This window comes from Tasmannia lanceolata, unplaced genomic scaffold (genome assembly GCF_043159265.1).
Source record: "Tasmannia lanceolata isolate RefF3 unplaced genomic scaffold, GAP_Taslan_0.1 ptg000012l, whole genome shotgun sequence".
Classification (NCBI taxonomy): Eukaryota; Viridiplantae; Streptophyta; class Magnoliopsida; order Canellales; family Winteraceae; genus Tasmannia; species Tasmannia lanceolata.
Genome location: NW_027518689.1, coordinates 1,230,026 through 1,249,182, shown reverse-complemented (window position 1 = coordinate 1,249,182; position 19,157 = coordinate 1,230,026). Strand labels below are relative to the sequence as shown.

At 39.4% G+C, this 19,157-nt stretch overlaps 1 protein-coding gene across 1 annotated transcript in view; it reads left to right on the top strand.

The window, feature by feature from the left end:
• Positions 1-19,157, top strand: part of EDR1 (Protein kinase superfamily protein) — a 47,336-nt gene that overhangs the window by 10,990 nt on the left and 17,189 nt on the right. Inside the window, exons 6-9 of the mRNA XM_077391606.1 lie at positions 6,810-6,878; positions 6,972-7,072; positions 9,390-9,468; positions 9,563-9,661. Of these exons, the coding sequence (XP_077247721.1) occupies positions 6,810-6,878; positions 6,972-7,072; positions 9,390-9,468; positions 9,563-9,661 (348 nt within the window). The remainder of the gene's footprint in view (positions 1-6,809; positions 6,879-6,971; positions 7,073-9,389; positions 9,469-9,562; positions 9,662-19,157) is intronic.

Genomic DNA, 19,157 nt, shown 5'->3' with positions numbered 1-19,157 from the left:
CATTTGGAAACGTTCTAGGAAACGCATTAGAAATGTGTCAAAAACAATAGAGAAACGTTAATGAATACATATGAAAGAAAATATGTGGTTTTGTAATTTGAAATTTGTTAATTTCAAGTTTCTATTTGAATATTTTTTATTTTATCTTATTACAATATATGCTTTTGTTTTCCTTTCTAACATCTATTCCACAATTTTTGGTGTTTTTTTTCCAAAACAATTTTCGTAAGTTTCCCACACGTTTCAATTGTTTTCTACGAGTTTTCTCACACGTTTCACACATGTTTTCCATGTGTTTCCCATGCGTTTCGGAAACATTTCCCTTATTTTTTCATCATGTTTCGGGAACGTTTCCGAAACACGTTTTACGGGAAATGAGTTTGCCACCTGCCCAACGAGTTTCCGGCTACTATGATCTAAGGTCTAAACCAAACTGGGATAGAGCTAAAATATCAATCCAAGTTGGGATAAAGCTTAAGTATCAATCTACGAGCAGTCTTCTCCAAATTTAAATTCCATCAAAAGGGTCTTTAGCCAATCAACAATAGATTTTACCTTCTATCTGCATTCTACACCTTTCCTTCCACAACTCCCAAGTGATGATTGACACATCCACTCTAAGGATGAAACCAGAAGAAGAATTTTGCCGCTTCTTAGATAGACCAAACCACTAATGCAATCTGGTTTGGATGGATTGATACTTGATAAAAGAGATGTCAAAAGCATTGGAAAAATAGTTCCATACACTTTCGGCCATAGTACTGTCCACAAAAAGTTGATTCACATCCACTTCTCTACTTACTTTTGCTGCTTCTTAGATAGACCAAACCATTACTTCAATCTGGTTTGGATGGATTGATACTTGATAACCAAGATGTCAAAAGCATTAGAAAAATAGTTCCATACACTTTGGGCCATAGTATTGTGTTGTCCACAAAAAATTGATCCACATCGTCATCTCTGCTTCAAAGTAGGTAGATTTAGATGCTAGGCTAACATTTTTGTCCTTAATTCTGCTATCCACAAAGATAGCTTTATTAAACACCCTCCACAAAAACTGCTAATCTTAGTAGGCAAATCATTCCATATGAAATGCGACCAAGGTTTTTTATTACCTTTTTGTCGTACTATATTCCAAGATAACTTATTAGAAAACTTTCTCGAGTTTGTAGCAGTCCAAATGTGCTTATCATCTTCATCATGTGTAAAATCCAGATGCTTTAATTCTGTCTATGACTTCCTTAGGGAGTTGGTTCTCAATCTCATTTAGTTTTCATTCTCAGTTAGGTTAGCACCTCTTTCACAATAATCTCCAAATTCATATCATTTACCGATAATGCACCGTCTAACAACAACTGTCTTCCTATCCACTTATCAGTCCAAAGCATAGTTTCTAGAGTGGGAAGCGAGTACGAGAAGTGATGTGAGAAGCGAAAGCGGGAAGCGGGGGTTTGGAAAAGAGAATATTTGGGGAAGCAAAAAGCTCTTAAGAAAGTAAAGAAAAAATGTGTGTGGGAAGCATCATTGAAAGTCAACCTGAAACATTTAAGAAACCTCATTGGAACTGAGCAAGAAGTACATAGAAATAATAGGATTGTAGTACGTTTAGAAAAGAGAATATGCGGGAAGCAAAAGGCTCTAAAGAAAGTAAAGGAAAAATGTGTGTGGGAACCGTCATTGAAAGTCAACCTGAAACATTTTAAGGAGCCTCATTGGAATTGAGCAAGAATTACATGGAAATAATAGGATTGTAGTAGGTTAGAGAGGATTACAAGTAAAAAAAGACTTCGCAACTAATTAGAATTACAAATTTTAGGAATTTACAGTTTCACACGTTTTATTCATGTATATTTAGTGTTAAGCTTTTGGAAAAAGAATCCACATAATTTTCATCTGAAACTTGAAAGGAGTTTATATGCTTTAAGTACACTCTTTCATCATTATCAAAAGGAGAAAACATCCTTTGAGGAAGAATTAAACACCTAAATAGGAAGCATACTCTTAATTAACATGAAATGCCTAGGAATCGTCTGGAAAGCATGCTTCCCCTAAATTTGGGAAGCAAGAAGTTAGCCTCCGAAGCGAGTTTCCTGGGAAGTGAGCTTCCCATCCAACTAGGAAGTTTCCGGTAACTATGGTCCAAAGCAAGGAAGCAGGATTCTTCCCTGGGAGCCTTCGATTCCCGCCACGATTCCCGTTTCGATTCCCGCTTTCGATTCCCGCTCTGGCAACCTTGGTCCAAAGTCCAAACATAGATATCACCTTTTCCCTATGATTTGTGGACACGGACACGAGTGTCGCGTGCCGACACAGACACGGAGTGTCGAACACGACACGGCAAACCCCAAAATTTTTGAAACGGGGACATGGCTAAAATACAAAGTATATATACTTATGATTTTGTAGATACAGATTCATGTGTTAAATTTCGACACGGATTCGAGTTGACTGACATGGCAGCATTTAAAAATCTAAAAATGGTGACACGTATATACATATAAAATTATTGATTAATATCATGATTTGTAACAAGATAAATATGATATTCATTGAACTAACTAATAAATCTTAGAATTAATCAACTATAATCTAAAACAAATATGAGATACAAATAATAACGCGTTAATTTAATCTAGTTCTCTTCCGTACCCAATATACAATGAGAAAGGGAGACCAATATGATACGATGAATATAGTATTGAAAAAAGAGTTTGTTTAGGGTTTTAGGTTTATGAGAGGGGATATAGCAGCAAATATTCGTTAAAGAAGAGCTAAAAGAAGAGTTATAATAAAAGAAGACTTGATAATAAAAGAGGTAAACACAATATTCAATAATAAAACTGAATGTCACACTTGACACGGTACAAAAACATGTCCACGTGCCCACATTAAGTCTTACACTTCTAGCAATACCTTTAAAAAGTGTCCAAAGGAGCGTGGACACGGGTGTCGTGTCGGACTGTGTCGGCAATAAATTCAAAGTGTCAACTAAATCATAGCCTTTTCCAATAAAGCACCTACTATTGCCTTACCCAATCATTCTTTACCTTAAGTATATCTTTCCAAAGTTGTGACGATCCCACCTTTGTCAAAGACATATAATATTGCTCTTTCTTCAAGCACTTTGCTGCAATGAAATAGTTTCATAAAGAAGACTTGTCCTAAAGTTTGTGTGCTGCCTTCAGCCAGTGAGACATAAATTTGATAATGGCTTAGAATTAAGACCTCCTTCATCCTTACTCTTGAACAATTTCTCCCAGGCCACCCAACGGTGTTTATTCCCCTTCTCTGTGGTTCCCCACCAAAAATTTGCAAGGATTCTCTCTATCCTTCTAATAATTGAAATAAAAGGCCTAAGAGCAGAGATATTACTAATATCTATGGGAATTGATGATCGCACATGGTTAAGCATAAGCCTTCCACCATTAGCAAGCAACTTACCTTGCCACACTTCTACTCAACTATGAATTTTATCAACCGACTTATTCAAGATATTCGACCTTCAGTCTACCTTTGTATAATATTTTATAGTACTCTTGAAGGAGAAACTGGTTGACACACTTATGATCCTTCTTAATGTTCTCTAGAGTAATTTCCGATTCATTTTTTTTGAAAAGTGACAATTTCATTGATATTATAAAGGCAATGGGGACCAAGAGTCCCGTCTTGCGTTACAAAATATCAATAAGCCTGGATCGGGCATGCCTAGAACCAGTATGGGTAAAGCTAACAGAACAAATTTACAGCCATTACACATTTTCCTTCATCACACCACTCCCGTGATACCTATCTATTCAAAATTCAACGTCATTATCCCATCACTGACACCACTCCTCCAAATCAGATCTGCATGATTAAGGCCCTAAAATTCATCAGGTCACTCCTATGATTGCGATGCAAAAGCCTCACCAAAAACATTAGGTGAACGACTATGGTCACTCCAACCATAACTGACGGCACCTTCTAACCCAAAAACTCAAGAACCTCTTTACACAAAACCCCAGAAGGACAGACTAAGTGGAAGATTTCTTTAATTCCAGAATTAGGCCTACCACCTCAGAGACAAACACATCCTCATCTAGACTCAAGATTGAGAGATCCTCAACCGATGGGCGTTGCACTTCTGAAGCTTTCTTTCTAGTAATCATCTCCTCTACTTTCTGGATTCCCATCTTCTTGCCCTCCTCCTAGCTAGGCGCCTTAAGGTCCGTTCCTCATCCAATAAGTTGATTAAGAGGGGGTGTTTATGCATAGGGGAGTGTGATTCTTCGATAGTCCATTTACCGGTCAACCAAATGAGAGCTTCTGGTGACTTGGAAGCCTCTTCTTTTAATAATTCCCACTGCTGTTTTAAAACATCCCTGGCAACTTCCTTTGGAGTTGGCGAGTGATTGGATGCAAGATCCTCAGTGTATACTATTCTTTTCAGAACTCTGAGGGAGGTCTCCATCTCAAGTAAATCCACTGGCATCCTTCTCTTTTTGCCAATGGCAGAGGGAGAAAAAGATATCGAGTCGCTTGAACTCTCCATATGAATTCCAGATCCCAAACCCACAGGAAGCCGAAAAAAATTGCCGATCAACAACGTAGCGCCTCTAATTGGATACGAAAGAGGAGTTAATAAACCAATATGAAACTCCCTTCATCATGAAACATCATTGAATGCGCCAAAGTGGCGCTTCCATTTTCTCCATTAATTCATTCGTCAGCCCCAATGCTAATGAGGGGTTGCATGTTCCAATCACCGCTAAACCCAAAAAAGTAAGAAGACTTTCCAACTTCCCATACCCTGAAGTAAATCTATGATACCCGGTTTGTTTATTCTTTCGAACCTATCATTGAATATTTTATTAGAGCTTGGGGTCTTTTCTTGACAAACACCAAAATGAGACAGCAATAGTCCAAGTGTCTAGAAGAAAGACCATCAAAACGTCTTGCTCTTCTGCTGAGAGTGCCACGTGTGAAGGCTCACCCTTTTCCAAGTACGGAACATGATTTCCAATGACGTGATTCAGCCTGGATAGAGGTAGATTGCCCCGCAAGATATTAGCCTAAGATAGGCCATTATCCTGATCTGGTAACCCTGGGTTGAAACTCAGATGTCTTTTCAGCCCAGCCTTGGGTAGCGGGTCTTGCAAAATTCTAAAACTGGCCCTTGAATATTTGAAATTTGAATCTTGCTGAGGGGGATTCAGAAAGTCGGCTAGTCGCCTGGCCTGAAGCTCCAGGGAACGCACAGGCGACCTATTTCCCGTTAGGGCCATCCACAAAGAGTATCTCAGACCGCCTCCAGGCACCAAAAGAGAGCCTCTAGGATCTTGAATGGAGACTCCAACTATGTAATAGTGGTTGGAAATCCATAATTTCACAAAGGGAGGAAATTTCCAGCGAGGAGCAAAAACTTTGGCTGACACAAAGCACATACATTGATTGTGAACTCCGTCCATTTGAGCTTCCATCACCTGCCCAAAAAGGTTTCCCAGGGCCTCAACCGTCGAGGAGGCCCACACGTGTAATGGAATACTATAAAAGCTGACCCACAGTGTCTCAGAGCCTTGGATGTAATCTGGGGACCAATGGGACAGGGACGATAGGGAAAACCCCCCAGTTTCCAATTCCCAGATCCAGAATCCTAGAGGCCATTTCTTCGGATTCAAACACAAAGAGGACCTCGTCAGCGGAAAGCAAGCACGGGCAATCAAGGGATGGAGAGTTCCAAGATTTTTTGGCCCACTCACATAGCTCCTGAAGAGATCCAGAAGAGTCCTTCCTTTTACCCACTAAACATGCCTTTAAGGATTCCGATCTTGTTTGGATCTCCTTACCAGAAATAGAGATCGACAGAGAATCATCATCCACATTAGAAGACAAAATTACCCTAGAGTCAGGCCAAGGATCAGATTCCGGAGTTAACGGGCCTCCAGCCCCTAATGTGGTGGGAGGTAGAAATGAAGGCTTTTGTTTACGATCCAGGTGGCAGCACCGACATTTACTTCGTTGTTTGAAGTTAGAATAATCGCATGACGAGCAAGACCAATCCCCCTGTCTCCACCACCGATCAAGCTTTCTATTTCCGTCTTGAGTCACAGCCACCGGGCGGTAAACTGAAGATGATCTCTTCTTTCTCTGAAAACACCATCGGCATCTAGTCCTCCATTTGAAGTTGTAATAAGCACAGGAAGGGCAGAACCAATCCCCTTGCCTCTGATTTTTTGGTTTCCACCTCTTCTAGTTTCTTCCCGTTTCTCCCGCTCCTCCCTCCGATTTTTTGGTTTCCACCTCAGATGATGCTTTCATCATTCCTACTCCCGGAAAAAATCAAAGATCTCCAAAGCACCCCTACCGATTCCAAACAAGGCTAATCTTAATTTCCGATTCATTAGAAAATGTAATTGTATCCTCTGCAAACAAACTGCGACTCTGTGACTTATAGGGATACATCCTCTAAACATTTCAGCGACTGGAGGCTAGCACTTATCTCCATTCTCTCATTAAGTGTTTTATTCTTCTTCCAAGTTTCTTTTATGACAAAATCTTTTTTTATAAAATCAATTAAACTGGTTTTTAATAACACATTCACAGTTTATTATGCTGGTTTTGGATAAACAAAGCCTTTCCTGTCATGGTCATCATGTTAGACTGACATTAATAATTTTTTCTTGCAAGTATGATTATTGGAGCTACGCAAAGTTGAAGTGCAATCCTTTGATTTTATTTTATTTTGAACAAAAAAATTACTGTGCACATATCCGGTAAGTATGGTAATGATGCTTCTGATTAACTGCTGGTGGTTTGCTTTTGAACTACAGGAAGTTGCAGTGAAGAAGTTCTTAGACCAGGATTTTTCGGGGGATGCCTTAGATGAGTTCAGAAGTGAAGTAAGTAGACACTTTTCGGTTTACATTATATTCTTTTATGAATGACATCTTATTAGAATTATGACTAAATCTTTATATGGTGTTTAATATCAGGTACGAATAATGCGCAGGTTGCGGCATCCAAATGTTGTTCTTTTTATGGGGGCTGTAACTCGTCCTCCTAACCTTTCTATTGTCACTGAATTCCTTCCAAGGTATAACATGTTTTATCTCTTTTACGTCCTCTTAAATTTGGACAGAGTTGCTTATGAAGAAAGTACCCACATGTTTGTATATAACTTAGCAACTTACATTTGTGACAGTGTTTTGTTTCAAGTTACGGTTTGAGAAAACCATCTTGGGATGAAATATGCAAATGTTCTCGACGCTGGAGTTATGGCTCCTTACGTCTCTGCTAGTAGTTAGTGAAATATTTTGAGCTTTGATATTGTGCAGTGACAAGCAATAAGAATGATTTCTAACAAATATTTTTCTCTTGAAAATGTTCTTCTCATAGCTAACAAATCAGGTACTTCATTAGCTTCTCTTATAGCGTGCTAAAGGGAGATATCAATTCCTTTAAATAAAATCAGGGATCTCTTGAATAGTACGAGTAAGTCTAGATGGAACCTGTACTCCGATGCAAAGACCAGATCACATTTATGAGTTACCTTCCAGCCAACACTTGACACCCAATTCACATAGAAATATGTGAACAATATGGATTGCACGAGCTTTGGGTTCAATCAAATTGTTGATATCATTAGTACCAGGACCTTCCAAACATCACCTTTATCATCCTAGCATCCCCCCTATTGTCCCCAGATTTTTCAAAGAATTTCTTGTCAGAGTTAAATTTGTTTCCATTGGGAGAAGGAACCTTTTTGAACATCATGTACTTCAATATTATGAAGGCCTGGGTATTTGAATATTTAATTTTGTAGTTTTCTCTTCTGTTTTAGTTTTAATGTTGAAGATGAGGTCATTAATATAGTTATGTTGGTAATTAAGCTAGCTCTGCCTCTGTAATTGTGTTTTGTTCTCTTTGATAAGCATTTTTCATTTACTTATTAAAATGCATGAAATTTTATTTTTTTTAAATCCAAGGCCCATCTGGTGATTTTCCGTGTTATCCACAATGACTGCATTGCTATTGGGCATAGGACATGTCAACTTCAGAAAAAAAAATATAGATATGGTTTGCGTACTTTTTTTTTTGGAATGATAATGGTTTGCAACTTTGCATACATTTATTACGTGTATTTTCACATAACTTCTTTAATAATTGTAGGTTCTCTTCACCAATTCCTTGGCAAGGGGAATAGATACATAGATTCCATACTGAACTATCTCATGTTTGGGATTTTTCCCTTGGTTAGTCTGGACTTCAGTATAACGGTTGATTGTTTGGGTATTAAATTCTTTGGTGCAGTAAATATCATGGGAATACAAGGTTCTTCTCTTTTATCTTTAACTTTGGATGGTGAAGATGAGTGAGTGCAATGTTAGCTATCAGACAACCATTGCAGGAATTGTAGTGTCCTTATGGTTTTACCCTGGCACTTAAAGTCATTCCCAATATTTAGGCATAAGCTGCCAATGTAATCTTGTTATTCCTTTTTTTTTTTTTTTTCTGAATGATGTTATTCTTTTGTTGCATGTAACTAGCTTTTTTGGTGTTGAGATGTTTGTGAAGGAACCATGACCATTTGAGTTGGATTAGTTTTACAAGAGAAGCCGTTTAATTATTTTATGCCTTTTGAAAAATTAATATTGGTCCCACTACCCGAGCTTCTCAATGGCATCAGCATGCTTGTTATACATGGATAGGACTGTATCCCTCACATGTTTTAAATGTCCATTAATATGTGATAGATTTTGCTACAGTGGTGCACACTGAAAGGGATGCAACCTGGAGTAGACTAATGGCTATGCATTTCCAATTCCCACGAAATCTCTGAGGCGTCGTGCAGTTCTTGGGGGTTTATTACGTTGTAAAATGGATTCAGTAGCAAATTTTAAATTTGCTTATGAGGATTCAATATTTTGAGCTTCAAAATGAATAAAAAAAAGCTCTTATGACTTGACTACATGATTGTTTCTTTTGGTAGTTACCATTGACTCTTTATTCACACTATCCCTGTTCACCAGGCACATAAATGTGCTTTAACATGATCATTCACGATCCCCAATCTTTGGTTGAATTTGTCTAGATTTATCAATTAGGAAACCTTACTAATTTGTTTATTGATCATATCTGCATTTAATCCTTTCACATTGAATGCTTATTTTTTCTTTGTTCGTGAAACTACAGTTTGTTATTTTTTTGGTTGTTATTTCAATAAAGGTTCTGTACCAATGAGAAAAAAGAAGTCGCTTTACTTCTCCATTTCTTCTGATGCGATGTTCAGTTGATGCAGAAGTATATCTTTTTTATTTCCTTCAGTCATCCCCTATAAATAAATATTGACGACTTTTACCTTTAACCGTTGTCTATTTCACTTTCTAGTATCTAACTTCTGTTATTTACAGAGGAAGCTTATATAGAATTCTTCATCGTCCTAATTGTCAAATTGATGAGAAGCGCAGAATCAAGATGGCTCTTGATGTGGTAAGCAATCATCAATCATGTACATCTTTGTTTGGGCTTTAGATGTTTTTACCCTCCTTTTGACACCATTTAAGATCACTTTGTTGTTTTGTAGGCAAAGGGTATGAATTGCTTGCACACTAGCATACCAACAATTGTCCACCGAGATCTCAAATCACCAAATTTATTGGTCGACAAAAATTGGAATGTTAAGGTTTGAAAGCGCAACTAAGGCCTTGAGGACTCTTTTCTTATTTGTTACTTGTAGCCTTCTTTGGGTCAAATCAGAATTTTGAACATCAGTTTTGGTCTGCATGTCTGTCGCCATAGAAATGAAAACATGTTGGGTTTGGTCATAGATTTCAGTGGGAATCCTATAAAATTGCAAAAGTTTATGGAAATGCATGCAAATGATGGGAATTTAAGATGAACTTTAGAAAATGCTAGAATAAGCACAAAGAAACATTTAAAAACTATCAAATAAGCGAGACAACCATCAATAATGGTTTAACAAGATTAAACACCTCTTCAGGTGCTCCTCTTCAGGGGCTCATCTTTCAGCTGAGGTTTGGAATTCCACTGTCCTCCTTCGGTTACGTTTTTCAGTTGGGCTGTGTGTAGTGGGAGGATTCAGACTATTGAATTCCTAAGAAGAAGGGGTATGTGGCTTGTTGATCATTGCTTTCTTTGCTTGGAAGATGGGGAGTCTATTGACCATCTTTTTATTCATTGTAAGGTAGCGAGAGAAATTTGGGGGCTTATATTGAAAAGGTTTGATATTTGTTGGGTTTTCCCAAAATCGGTTCCTGAGTTAATGACGGGTTGGGATTTTGTTCCTTGGAAAAAAAAAGGGAAGGTATTATGGAAGCTTTGCCTTTTAGCTCTGTGGTGGGTTATATGGAAAGAAAGAAACTCGAGTTGTAATACCCGGTTCCAAGTAATAAATTTATATATATATGGTTGTCCTTATCAAATTTAAATCATGGCTATTTGTTTCTAATGGGTGTCGTTACCAAAATTTAGCTTACAAATTTTCTTTGAAAAGGTGTCATTATCAGTTGAATGGTGGGTGGATAAATTAAATGGATGGATGGTTTGGATTAGCATAAATAGCACCTCATAACCCGTATTGCTAGAACATATTATTTTATGAAGCCACTAACCTCATAATTGCTAGAACATCATATTATTTTATGAAGCCACTAACCTCATAACCCCACATCATATTATTTTATGAAGCCACTAACCTCATAACCCCTAAAGTATTGCTAGGACATATTATTTTATTAAGCAACTAACCTCATAACCCCTAAAGTATTGCTAGGACATCTGTATTGTTTGGAAATTAGCTATTTCCTATGCTAATTGGTGGACCTTGTTGCTGTTGGAAATGTTGTGTGACAGCCGTGGTGTTTGGAAATTAGCTATTTCCTATGCTAATTTAGATGATATTCTATTTTTGTTAGTGGTGGCTGACTCATTGTGTTGTACCTTCTAATAAGAGTGCCTCTATAGATGGTATGCAACTATAGAAAACTTCTAGATTGAAAATAAGTGGTCGTGAGTTTGGAGGAGCAAGAACCTTATGACTTTCCCTTCTAAACCAGCTTTTGCAATGGAATTCTTTGCCATTTCTTGACTTGTTCTAAGATCCATATGCTGCTGAAATTCACTTTCCCTTCTAAACCAGCCTTTGCAATGGAATTCTTTGCCATTTCTTGACTTGTTCTAAGATCCATATGCTGCTGAAATTCATCCGGCAGTTCCTTAGTCCAAGAGGACACTTCTCTGATCCATTTGAAGCCCTTGCCGTCCTTCATCATCCGGATTTTGATAAACCTGCAAACGTATTAACAAAGTCACGCTCTTGTTAGTGGATGTTCACAAATTGACTGAAGTTTCCTAATGCCATTGGAGCTCGCCCAAAATAACTCCATCCGTTGGCGAATCGCTAAGATTTTATATGATTTCAACCACGTACTTTACTCCATATTTATCTAAGCTTTAGGAAGATCGCTTTAGGAAGATCTTCTTCGTGGACCTAACCTTGCAAATGAACTTTTGGAGATTTTGCTTGAGGTAGGTGATCCTACCCTATGTCAGTGTATTATCAAATATTTACTTTTTGCTAAGTTGAAAGCTTTCTATTACAATTTTTGCATATCTACTCTCACTTGGAACTTATTTTGGAGAAGATTCTCACTGACTGTTTTGAGCATGTCATTCTAAATAGTTGAATGTCATTATGCATGGTATCCTTTAGTCTTGAAATGTTTCCATTCATATACATAAAAAGATTTATGAAGAACATGATTTTGAAAACTAGAATTCATGAAGCAAACAATTTGAACAGCACTTTGTTTACAATATGGTTTTCATAGATTGGAATGGGGGGAGTCCCCTATGGCTTGAAACGTCTACAAAATTTATAGCATGGAATTACAGACATTAAATTGCTTTTCTCTATATTTGTATACAGTCTTGGTATGGAATGGATTCCGCCAGTAAGGTTGATCTCTGGTGGGAATCTAGTGCCCAACCTACCAGTGGGTGAGTACACTGGACGTGATCACGTAGACCGGTAAATTTTTATCTACCCGTAAGGTTGATCTCGGGTGGCCAGTAGGGAGTCCTCTGGCTATTGATAATATTACATTGAGCGCTTTTGGACCTGTGAGTCCTGCGAACGAGTGTTCGCCTTGGGTTACGCTACTTGCCAATAAGGTTGGAAATTGGCCACAGAGAAGACTGTTAAGCATTTGATTTTTAAGTGAAAAACTGCAAAACCAAGATATATATATTCTTAATCATTAATTTCAAGGCGGAAAACTGCATAACCGAGTGGTTGGAACTTTTTGTAAAAGAATGTATTTTTCTTATGTAGCCTATGTAGAAATGATTTTTTTTGCTTCCTGTCAATTTCTGCATTGGCTAAATTTCTATAGTATGTTACTTCTTTTCCGCACCTGCATTGTTTTCGTTTTCCTATTAGCTGGCTTGGATTTGGAAAACCGGCTGGGCTGTTAGCTCATTATGTGGTTTAACAATTTTCAGATACAGAGGAGCGACTGTAGACTTGCTGAGATCAGACACTTGGATTGGAGCTTAGAAAATTTCTTACTTTCTTTCATTATTCGAGTTAGAGACTTTTGTTACTTTATTAAGGTGATTGTTGTCTAATAAGAAATGTTGGATTTAGACTTATGGACCTATATATGTATTTCATTTGAGCTTTAATTGAGACTAAAATTTCCGCATTTATTAGTTACTCTGATTTTTTAGAATAGTTGATTGTAAAGGAGCCTTGCATGCTTGTGGAGGCAACCCTATGGGCATGCGGCGGCTGTCACGTGTGCCTTACCTCGAATTCTGGGTTCGGGGCGTGACAGTAATTTGGTATGTGTAGACACACCTGTAGGAGGTAGCCTGATTACCGACAGGATTTGTAAGTCGTGTGCAGTGAAGATCGGTGATAGGGAGTTAACCCGCTGATTTGGTAGTCTTGGAGATGAAGGATTTTGATGTTATTCTTGGGATGGATTGGCTGGCTGCTAATCATGCCAGCCTAGACTGTTACAGTAAGTTAGTGACTTTTCAGATGCCAGGACAGCGAGGGTTCAGTTTTATTGGTAGTCCTGTTGGTGCGCCCACCCAAATCATTTCGGCTTGCAAGGCTAGCAGATTATTAAGGAAGGGTTGTGAGGGATTTCTTGCCTCTATATCAGAAGTCAGTCAGGAGGCCCTCAGGCTAGAGGACATCACAATTGTACGAGACTTCCCTGATGTATTCCCTGAAGACTTGCCGGGGTTGCCTCCAGATAGAGAGATCGAGTTCTCCATTGATCTTGTACCTAGCACGGGTCCCATTTCTAAGGCTCCCTATCGAATGGCTCCAGTAGAGCTTAAGGAGTTGAGTGGGCAGTTGCAAGAACTTCTTGATAAGGGGTTGATCAGACCTAGTGTTTCTCCTTGGGGTGCACCAGTGCTATTTGTGAAGAAGAAAGATGGGAGTATGCGGTTGTGCATCGATTATAGAGAGCTAAACAAGGTAACTGTGAGGAATAAGTATCCATTGCCGAGGATTGAGGATCTATTTGATCAGTTACAGGGATCTAAAGTATTCTCTAAGATCGATCTTCGCTCGGGTTACCATCAGTTGAAGATCAAGCCAGAAGATGTGCCCAAGTCAGCTTTCAGGACTAGATATGGACACTACGAGTTCTTAGTGTTGCCATTTGGTTTGACTAACGCACCCGCGGCATTTATGGATTTGATGAATAGGGTGTTCAAGCCATTCTTAGACAGATTTGTAGTAGTGTTCATAGATGACATCCTAATCTACTCAAAGAGCCATGAAGAGCATAAAAAGCACTTGAGGCAGGTGTTGCAGGTATTGAGAGCAGAGCAGCTATATGCGAAATTCAAGAAGTGTGAGTTTTGGCTTGATAGAGTGGCTTTTCTCGCTGGCACACCGGGGTACGGCGTGGTCGGCTTTGATACCAAATTACTGTCACGCCCCGAACCCAGAATTCGAGGTAAGGCACACGTGACAGCCGCCGCATGCCCATAGGGTTGCCTCCACAAGCATGCAAGGCTCCTTTACAATCAACTATTCTAAAAAATCAGAGTAACTAATAAATGCGGAAATTTTAGTCTCAATTAAAGCTCAAATGAAATACATATATAGGTCCATAAGTCTAAATCCAACATTTCTTATTAGACAACAATCACCTTAATAAAGTAACAAAAGTCTCTAACTCGAATAATGAAAGAAAGTAAGAAATTTTCTAAGCTCCAATCCAAGTGTCTGATCTCAGCAAGTCTACAGTCGCTCCTCTGTATCTGAAAATTGTTAAACCACATAATGAGCTAACAGCCCAGCCGGTTTTCCAAATCCAAGCCAGCTAATAGGAAAACGAAAACAATGCAGGTGCAGAAAAGAAGTAACATACTATAGAAATTTAGCCAATGCAGAAATTGACAGGAAGCAAAAAAAATCATTTCTACATAGGCTACATAAGAAAAATACATTCTTTTACAAAAAGTTCCAATCACTCGGTTATGCAGTTTTCCGCCTTGAAATTAATGATTAAGAATATATATATCTTGGTTTTGCAGTTTTCCACTTAAAAATCAAATGCTTAACAGTCTTCTCTGTGGCCAATTTCCAACCTTATTGGCAAGTAGCGTAACCCAAGGCGAACACTCGTTCGCAGGACTCACAGGTCCAAAAGCGCTCAATGTAATATTATCAATAGCCAGAGGACTCCCTACTGGCCACCCGAGATCAACCTTACGGGTAGATAAAAATTTACCGGTCTACGTGATCACGTCCAGTGTACTCACCCACTGGTAGGTTGGGCACTAGATTCCCACCAGAGATCAATCTTACTGGCGGAATCCATTCCATACCAAGACTGTATACAAATATAGAGAAAAGCAATTTAATGTCTGTAATTCCATGCTATAAATTTTGTAGACGTTTCAAGCCATAGGGGACCCCCCCCATTCCAATCTATGAAAACCATATTGTAAACAAAGTGCTGTTCAAATTGTTTGCTTCATGAATTCTAGTTTTCAAAATCATGTTCTTCATAAATCTTTTTATATATATGAATGGAAACATTTCAAGACTAAAGGATACCATGCATAATGACATTCAACTATTTAGAATGACATGCTCAAAACAGTCAGTGAGAATCTTCTCCAAAATAAGTTCCAAGTGAGAGTAGATATGCAAAAATTGTAATAGAAAGCTTTCAACTTAGCAAAAAGTAAATATTTGATAATACACTGACATAGGGTAGGATCACCTACCTCAAGCAAAATCTCCAAAAGTTCATTTGCAAGGTTAGGTCCACGAAGAAGATCTTCCTAAAGCGATCTTCCTAAAGCTTAGATAAATATGGAGTAAAGTACGTGGTTGAAATCATATAAAATCTTAGCGATTCGCCAACGGATGGAGTTATTTTGGGCGAGCTCCAATGGCATTAGGAAACTTCAGTCAATTTGTGAACATCCACTAACAAGAGCGTGACTTTGTTAATACGTTTGCAGGTTTATCAAAATCCGGATGATGAAGGACGGCAAGGGCTTCAAATGGATCAGAGAAGTGTCCTCTTGGACTAAGGAACTGCCGGATGAATTTCAGCAGCATATGGATCTTAGAACAAGTCAAGAAATGGCAAAGAATTCCATTGCAAAGGCTGGTTTAGAAGGGAAAGTGAATTTCAGCAGCATATGGATCTTAGAACAAGTCAAGAAATGGCAAAGAATTCCATTGCAAAAGCTGGTTTAGAAGGGAAAGTCATAAGGTTCTTGCTCCTCCAAACTCACGACCACTTATTTTCAATCTAGAAGTTTTCTATAGTTGCATACCATCTATAGAGGCACTCTTATTAGAAGGTACAACACAATGAGTCAGCCACCACTAACAAAAATAGAATATCATCTAAATTAGCATAGGAAATAGCTAATTTCCAAACACCACGGCTGTCACACAACATTTCCAACAGCAACAAGGTCCACCAATTAGCATAGGAAATAGCTAATTTCCAAACAATACAGATGTCCTAGCAATACTTTAGGGGTTATGAGGTTAGTTGCTTAATAAAATAATATGTCCTAGCAATACTTTAGGGGTTATGAGGTTAGTGGCTTCATAAAATAATATGATGTGGGGTTATGAGGTTAGTGGCTTCATAAAATAATATGATGTTCTAGCAATTATGAGGTTAGTGGCTTCATAAAATAATATGTTCTAGCAATACGGGTTATGAGGTGCTATTTATGCTAATCCAAACCATCCATCCATTTAATTTATCCACCCACCCATTCAACTGATAACGACACATTTTCAAAGAAAATTTGTAAGCTAAATTTTGGTAACGACACCCATTAGAAACAGATAGCCATGATTTAAATTTGATAAGGACAACCATATATATATAAATTTATTACTTGGAACCGGGTATTACATCATACCTCCCCTAAAAGAATTTCGTCCTCGAAATTAACATACCAGGCGCTTGAAAAAGTTGGGGGTACTTCTTCTGCATCTCCTCCTCAAGCTCCCAAGTTGCCTCTCGCTCAGAGTGATTTCTCCACTGTACCTTGACATAGGGAATGGTGCGTCTTCTAAGAACTTGGTCCTTTCGATCAACGATACGCACCGGGTGTTCCTCATATGACAAATCCTCTCTGAGTTGCAAAGGGGCCAATTCTACTACACGGTCCGGGTCCGGGACATACTTCCTCAGCATAGAGACATGGAAGACATTATGCACCCCAGCCAAACTGGGTGGTAGTGCAAGGCGATAGGCAACTGTCCCGACCCTTTTAAGAATTTCGTATGGCCCAACATACTTGGGATTCAACTTTCCTCTAATGCCAAATCTGACCACTCCTTTAGTGGGAGACACCCTCAAGAAAACACGATCTCCAACCTCAAATTCAAGCTCACGCCTCCTGACATCAGCGTAGCTCTTCTGCCTACTTTGTGCTGCTCGGAGACGCTCTCTGATCAATTGAACATTTTCTTCTGCCTGATGCACTAGCTCCGGGCCCAAAATCTGCCTCTCACCAACCTCATCCCAATGGATGGGAGACCTGCACTTTCTACCATAGAGGGCCTCATAAGGGGCCATCTGAATGCTGGATTGGTAGCTATTGTTGTATGCGAACTCCACCAAAGGTAACTGCCGATCCCAAGAACCTCTAAAATCCAAGGCACATGCTCTCAGCATGTCTTCCAATATCTGGATCGTCTGCTCTGACTGGCCATCGGTTTGTGGATGATACGCTGTACTGAAGTTCAACCTAGTTCCCAAAGCCTTATGGAAACTCCTCCAGAACTGAGACACGAACCTCGGGTCTCTGTCAGACACAATCGACACTGGCACTCCATGTAGCCTGACAATCTCCTCCAAGTACCACTCTGCCATCTGATCCAATGTCGAACCCACTCTATAAGCCAAGAAGTGAGCCGACTTAGTCAACCTGTCGACTATAACCCAAATGACATCATTTTTCTTCAATGTCTTTGGCAAACCGGTCACAAAATCCATAGTGATGTGCTCCCATTTCCACTCTGGAATAGGGAGGGGCTCTAACTTCCCGGCAGGTCTCTGATGCTCTATCTTGACCTGCTGGCAGATTATACAACGAGCCACAAACTCTGCAATCTCTCGCTTCATGTTATTCCACCAGAAGATTTCTCTGAGGTCCCTGTACATTTTGGTGCTTCCAGGGTGCACTGAATAACTAGAGCTATGGGCCTCATCCATAATCTCCTTCTTGATATCCGCATCACCAGACACACACAACCGAGTTCCGAACCTCAAGGACCCATCCTCATGGACTCGAAAATCTAATTGGGATCCTGCCTCAACTTCTGCCCTGATCTTATGGAGTCTCTCATCAGTACTCTGAGCAATCTTTATTCTTTCTAACAAAGTGGGCTGAACTCTTAGATTTGCAATTTGCACACCAGGCTCGTGCTGTCTCACCTCAATACTCAACCTCCTCAAGTCCTCAATGATCTGCCTTTGATTAGTTATCAAAGATGCCATCTTACCCTGTGCCTTTCTACTCAAAGCATCTGCTACTACATTAGCCTTCCCTGGATGATAGCTGATGGTCAGGTCATAGTCCTGTAGCAATTCAAGCCATCTCCTCTGACGCATATTTAGCTCCTTTTGCGTGAACAAGTACTTTAGGCTTTTATGGTCAGTGAAGACCTCACATGGCTCCCCATAAAGGTAGTGTCTCCAAATTTTCAATGCAAACACCACTGCTGCTAACTCTAGATCATGCGTCGGATAGTTCTGCTCATATGGCTTCAACTGCCTGGAGGCATAGGCCACTACCTTTCTGTGTTGCATCAACACACAACCCAAACCACTCTTAGAGGCATCACTATATATGGTGAATCCTCCACTCTCAGATGGTATAGTGAGGATTGGGGCCGACACTAACCTTCGCTTCAACTCTTAGAAGCTCTCCTCACACTTATCAGACCATTCAAACTTGGTTCCCTTATGCGTTAGACGGGTCAGTGGTACGGCAATCCGTGAGAATCCCTCTACGAATTTCCTGTAATATCCCGCCAGACCTAAGAAACTGCGAATTTCGGCGACATTAGACGGCCTGCTCCAATCCACTACGGCCTCAATCTTTTGGGGGTCCACAGACACTCCATCCTTAGAAATCACATGCCCCAGAAAAGCCACTCTATCAAGCCAAAACTCACACTTCTTGAATTTCGCATATAGCTGCTCTGCTCTCAATACCTGCAACACCTGCCTCAAGTGCTTTTTATGCTCTTCATGGCTCTTTGAGTAGATTAGGATGTCATCTATGAACACTACTACAAATCTGTCTAAGAATGGCTTGAACACCCTATTCATCAAATCCATAAATGCCGCGGGTGCGTTAGTCAAACCAAATGGCAACACTAAGAACTCGTAGTGTCCATATCTAGTCCTGAAAGCTGACTTGGGCACATCTTCTGGCTTGATCTTCAACTGATGGTAACCCGAGCGAAGATCGATCGTAGAGAATACTTTAGATCCCTGTAACTGATCAAATAGATCCTCGATCCTCGGCAATGGATACTTATTCCTCACAGTTACCTTGTTTAGCTCTCTATAATCGATGCACAACCGCATACTCCCATTTTTCTTCTTCACAAATAGCACTGGTGCACCCCA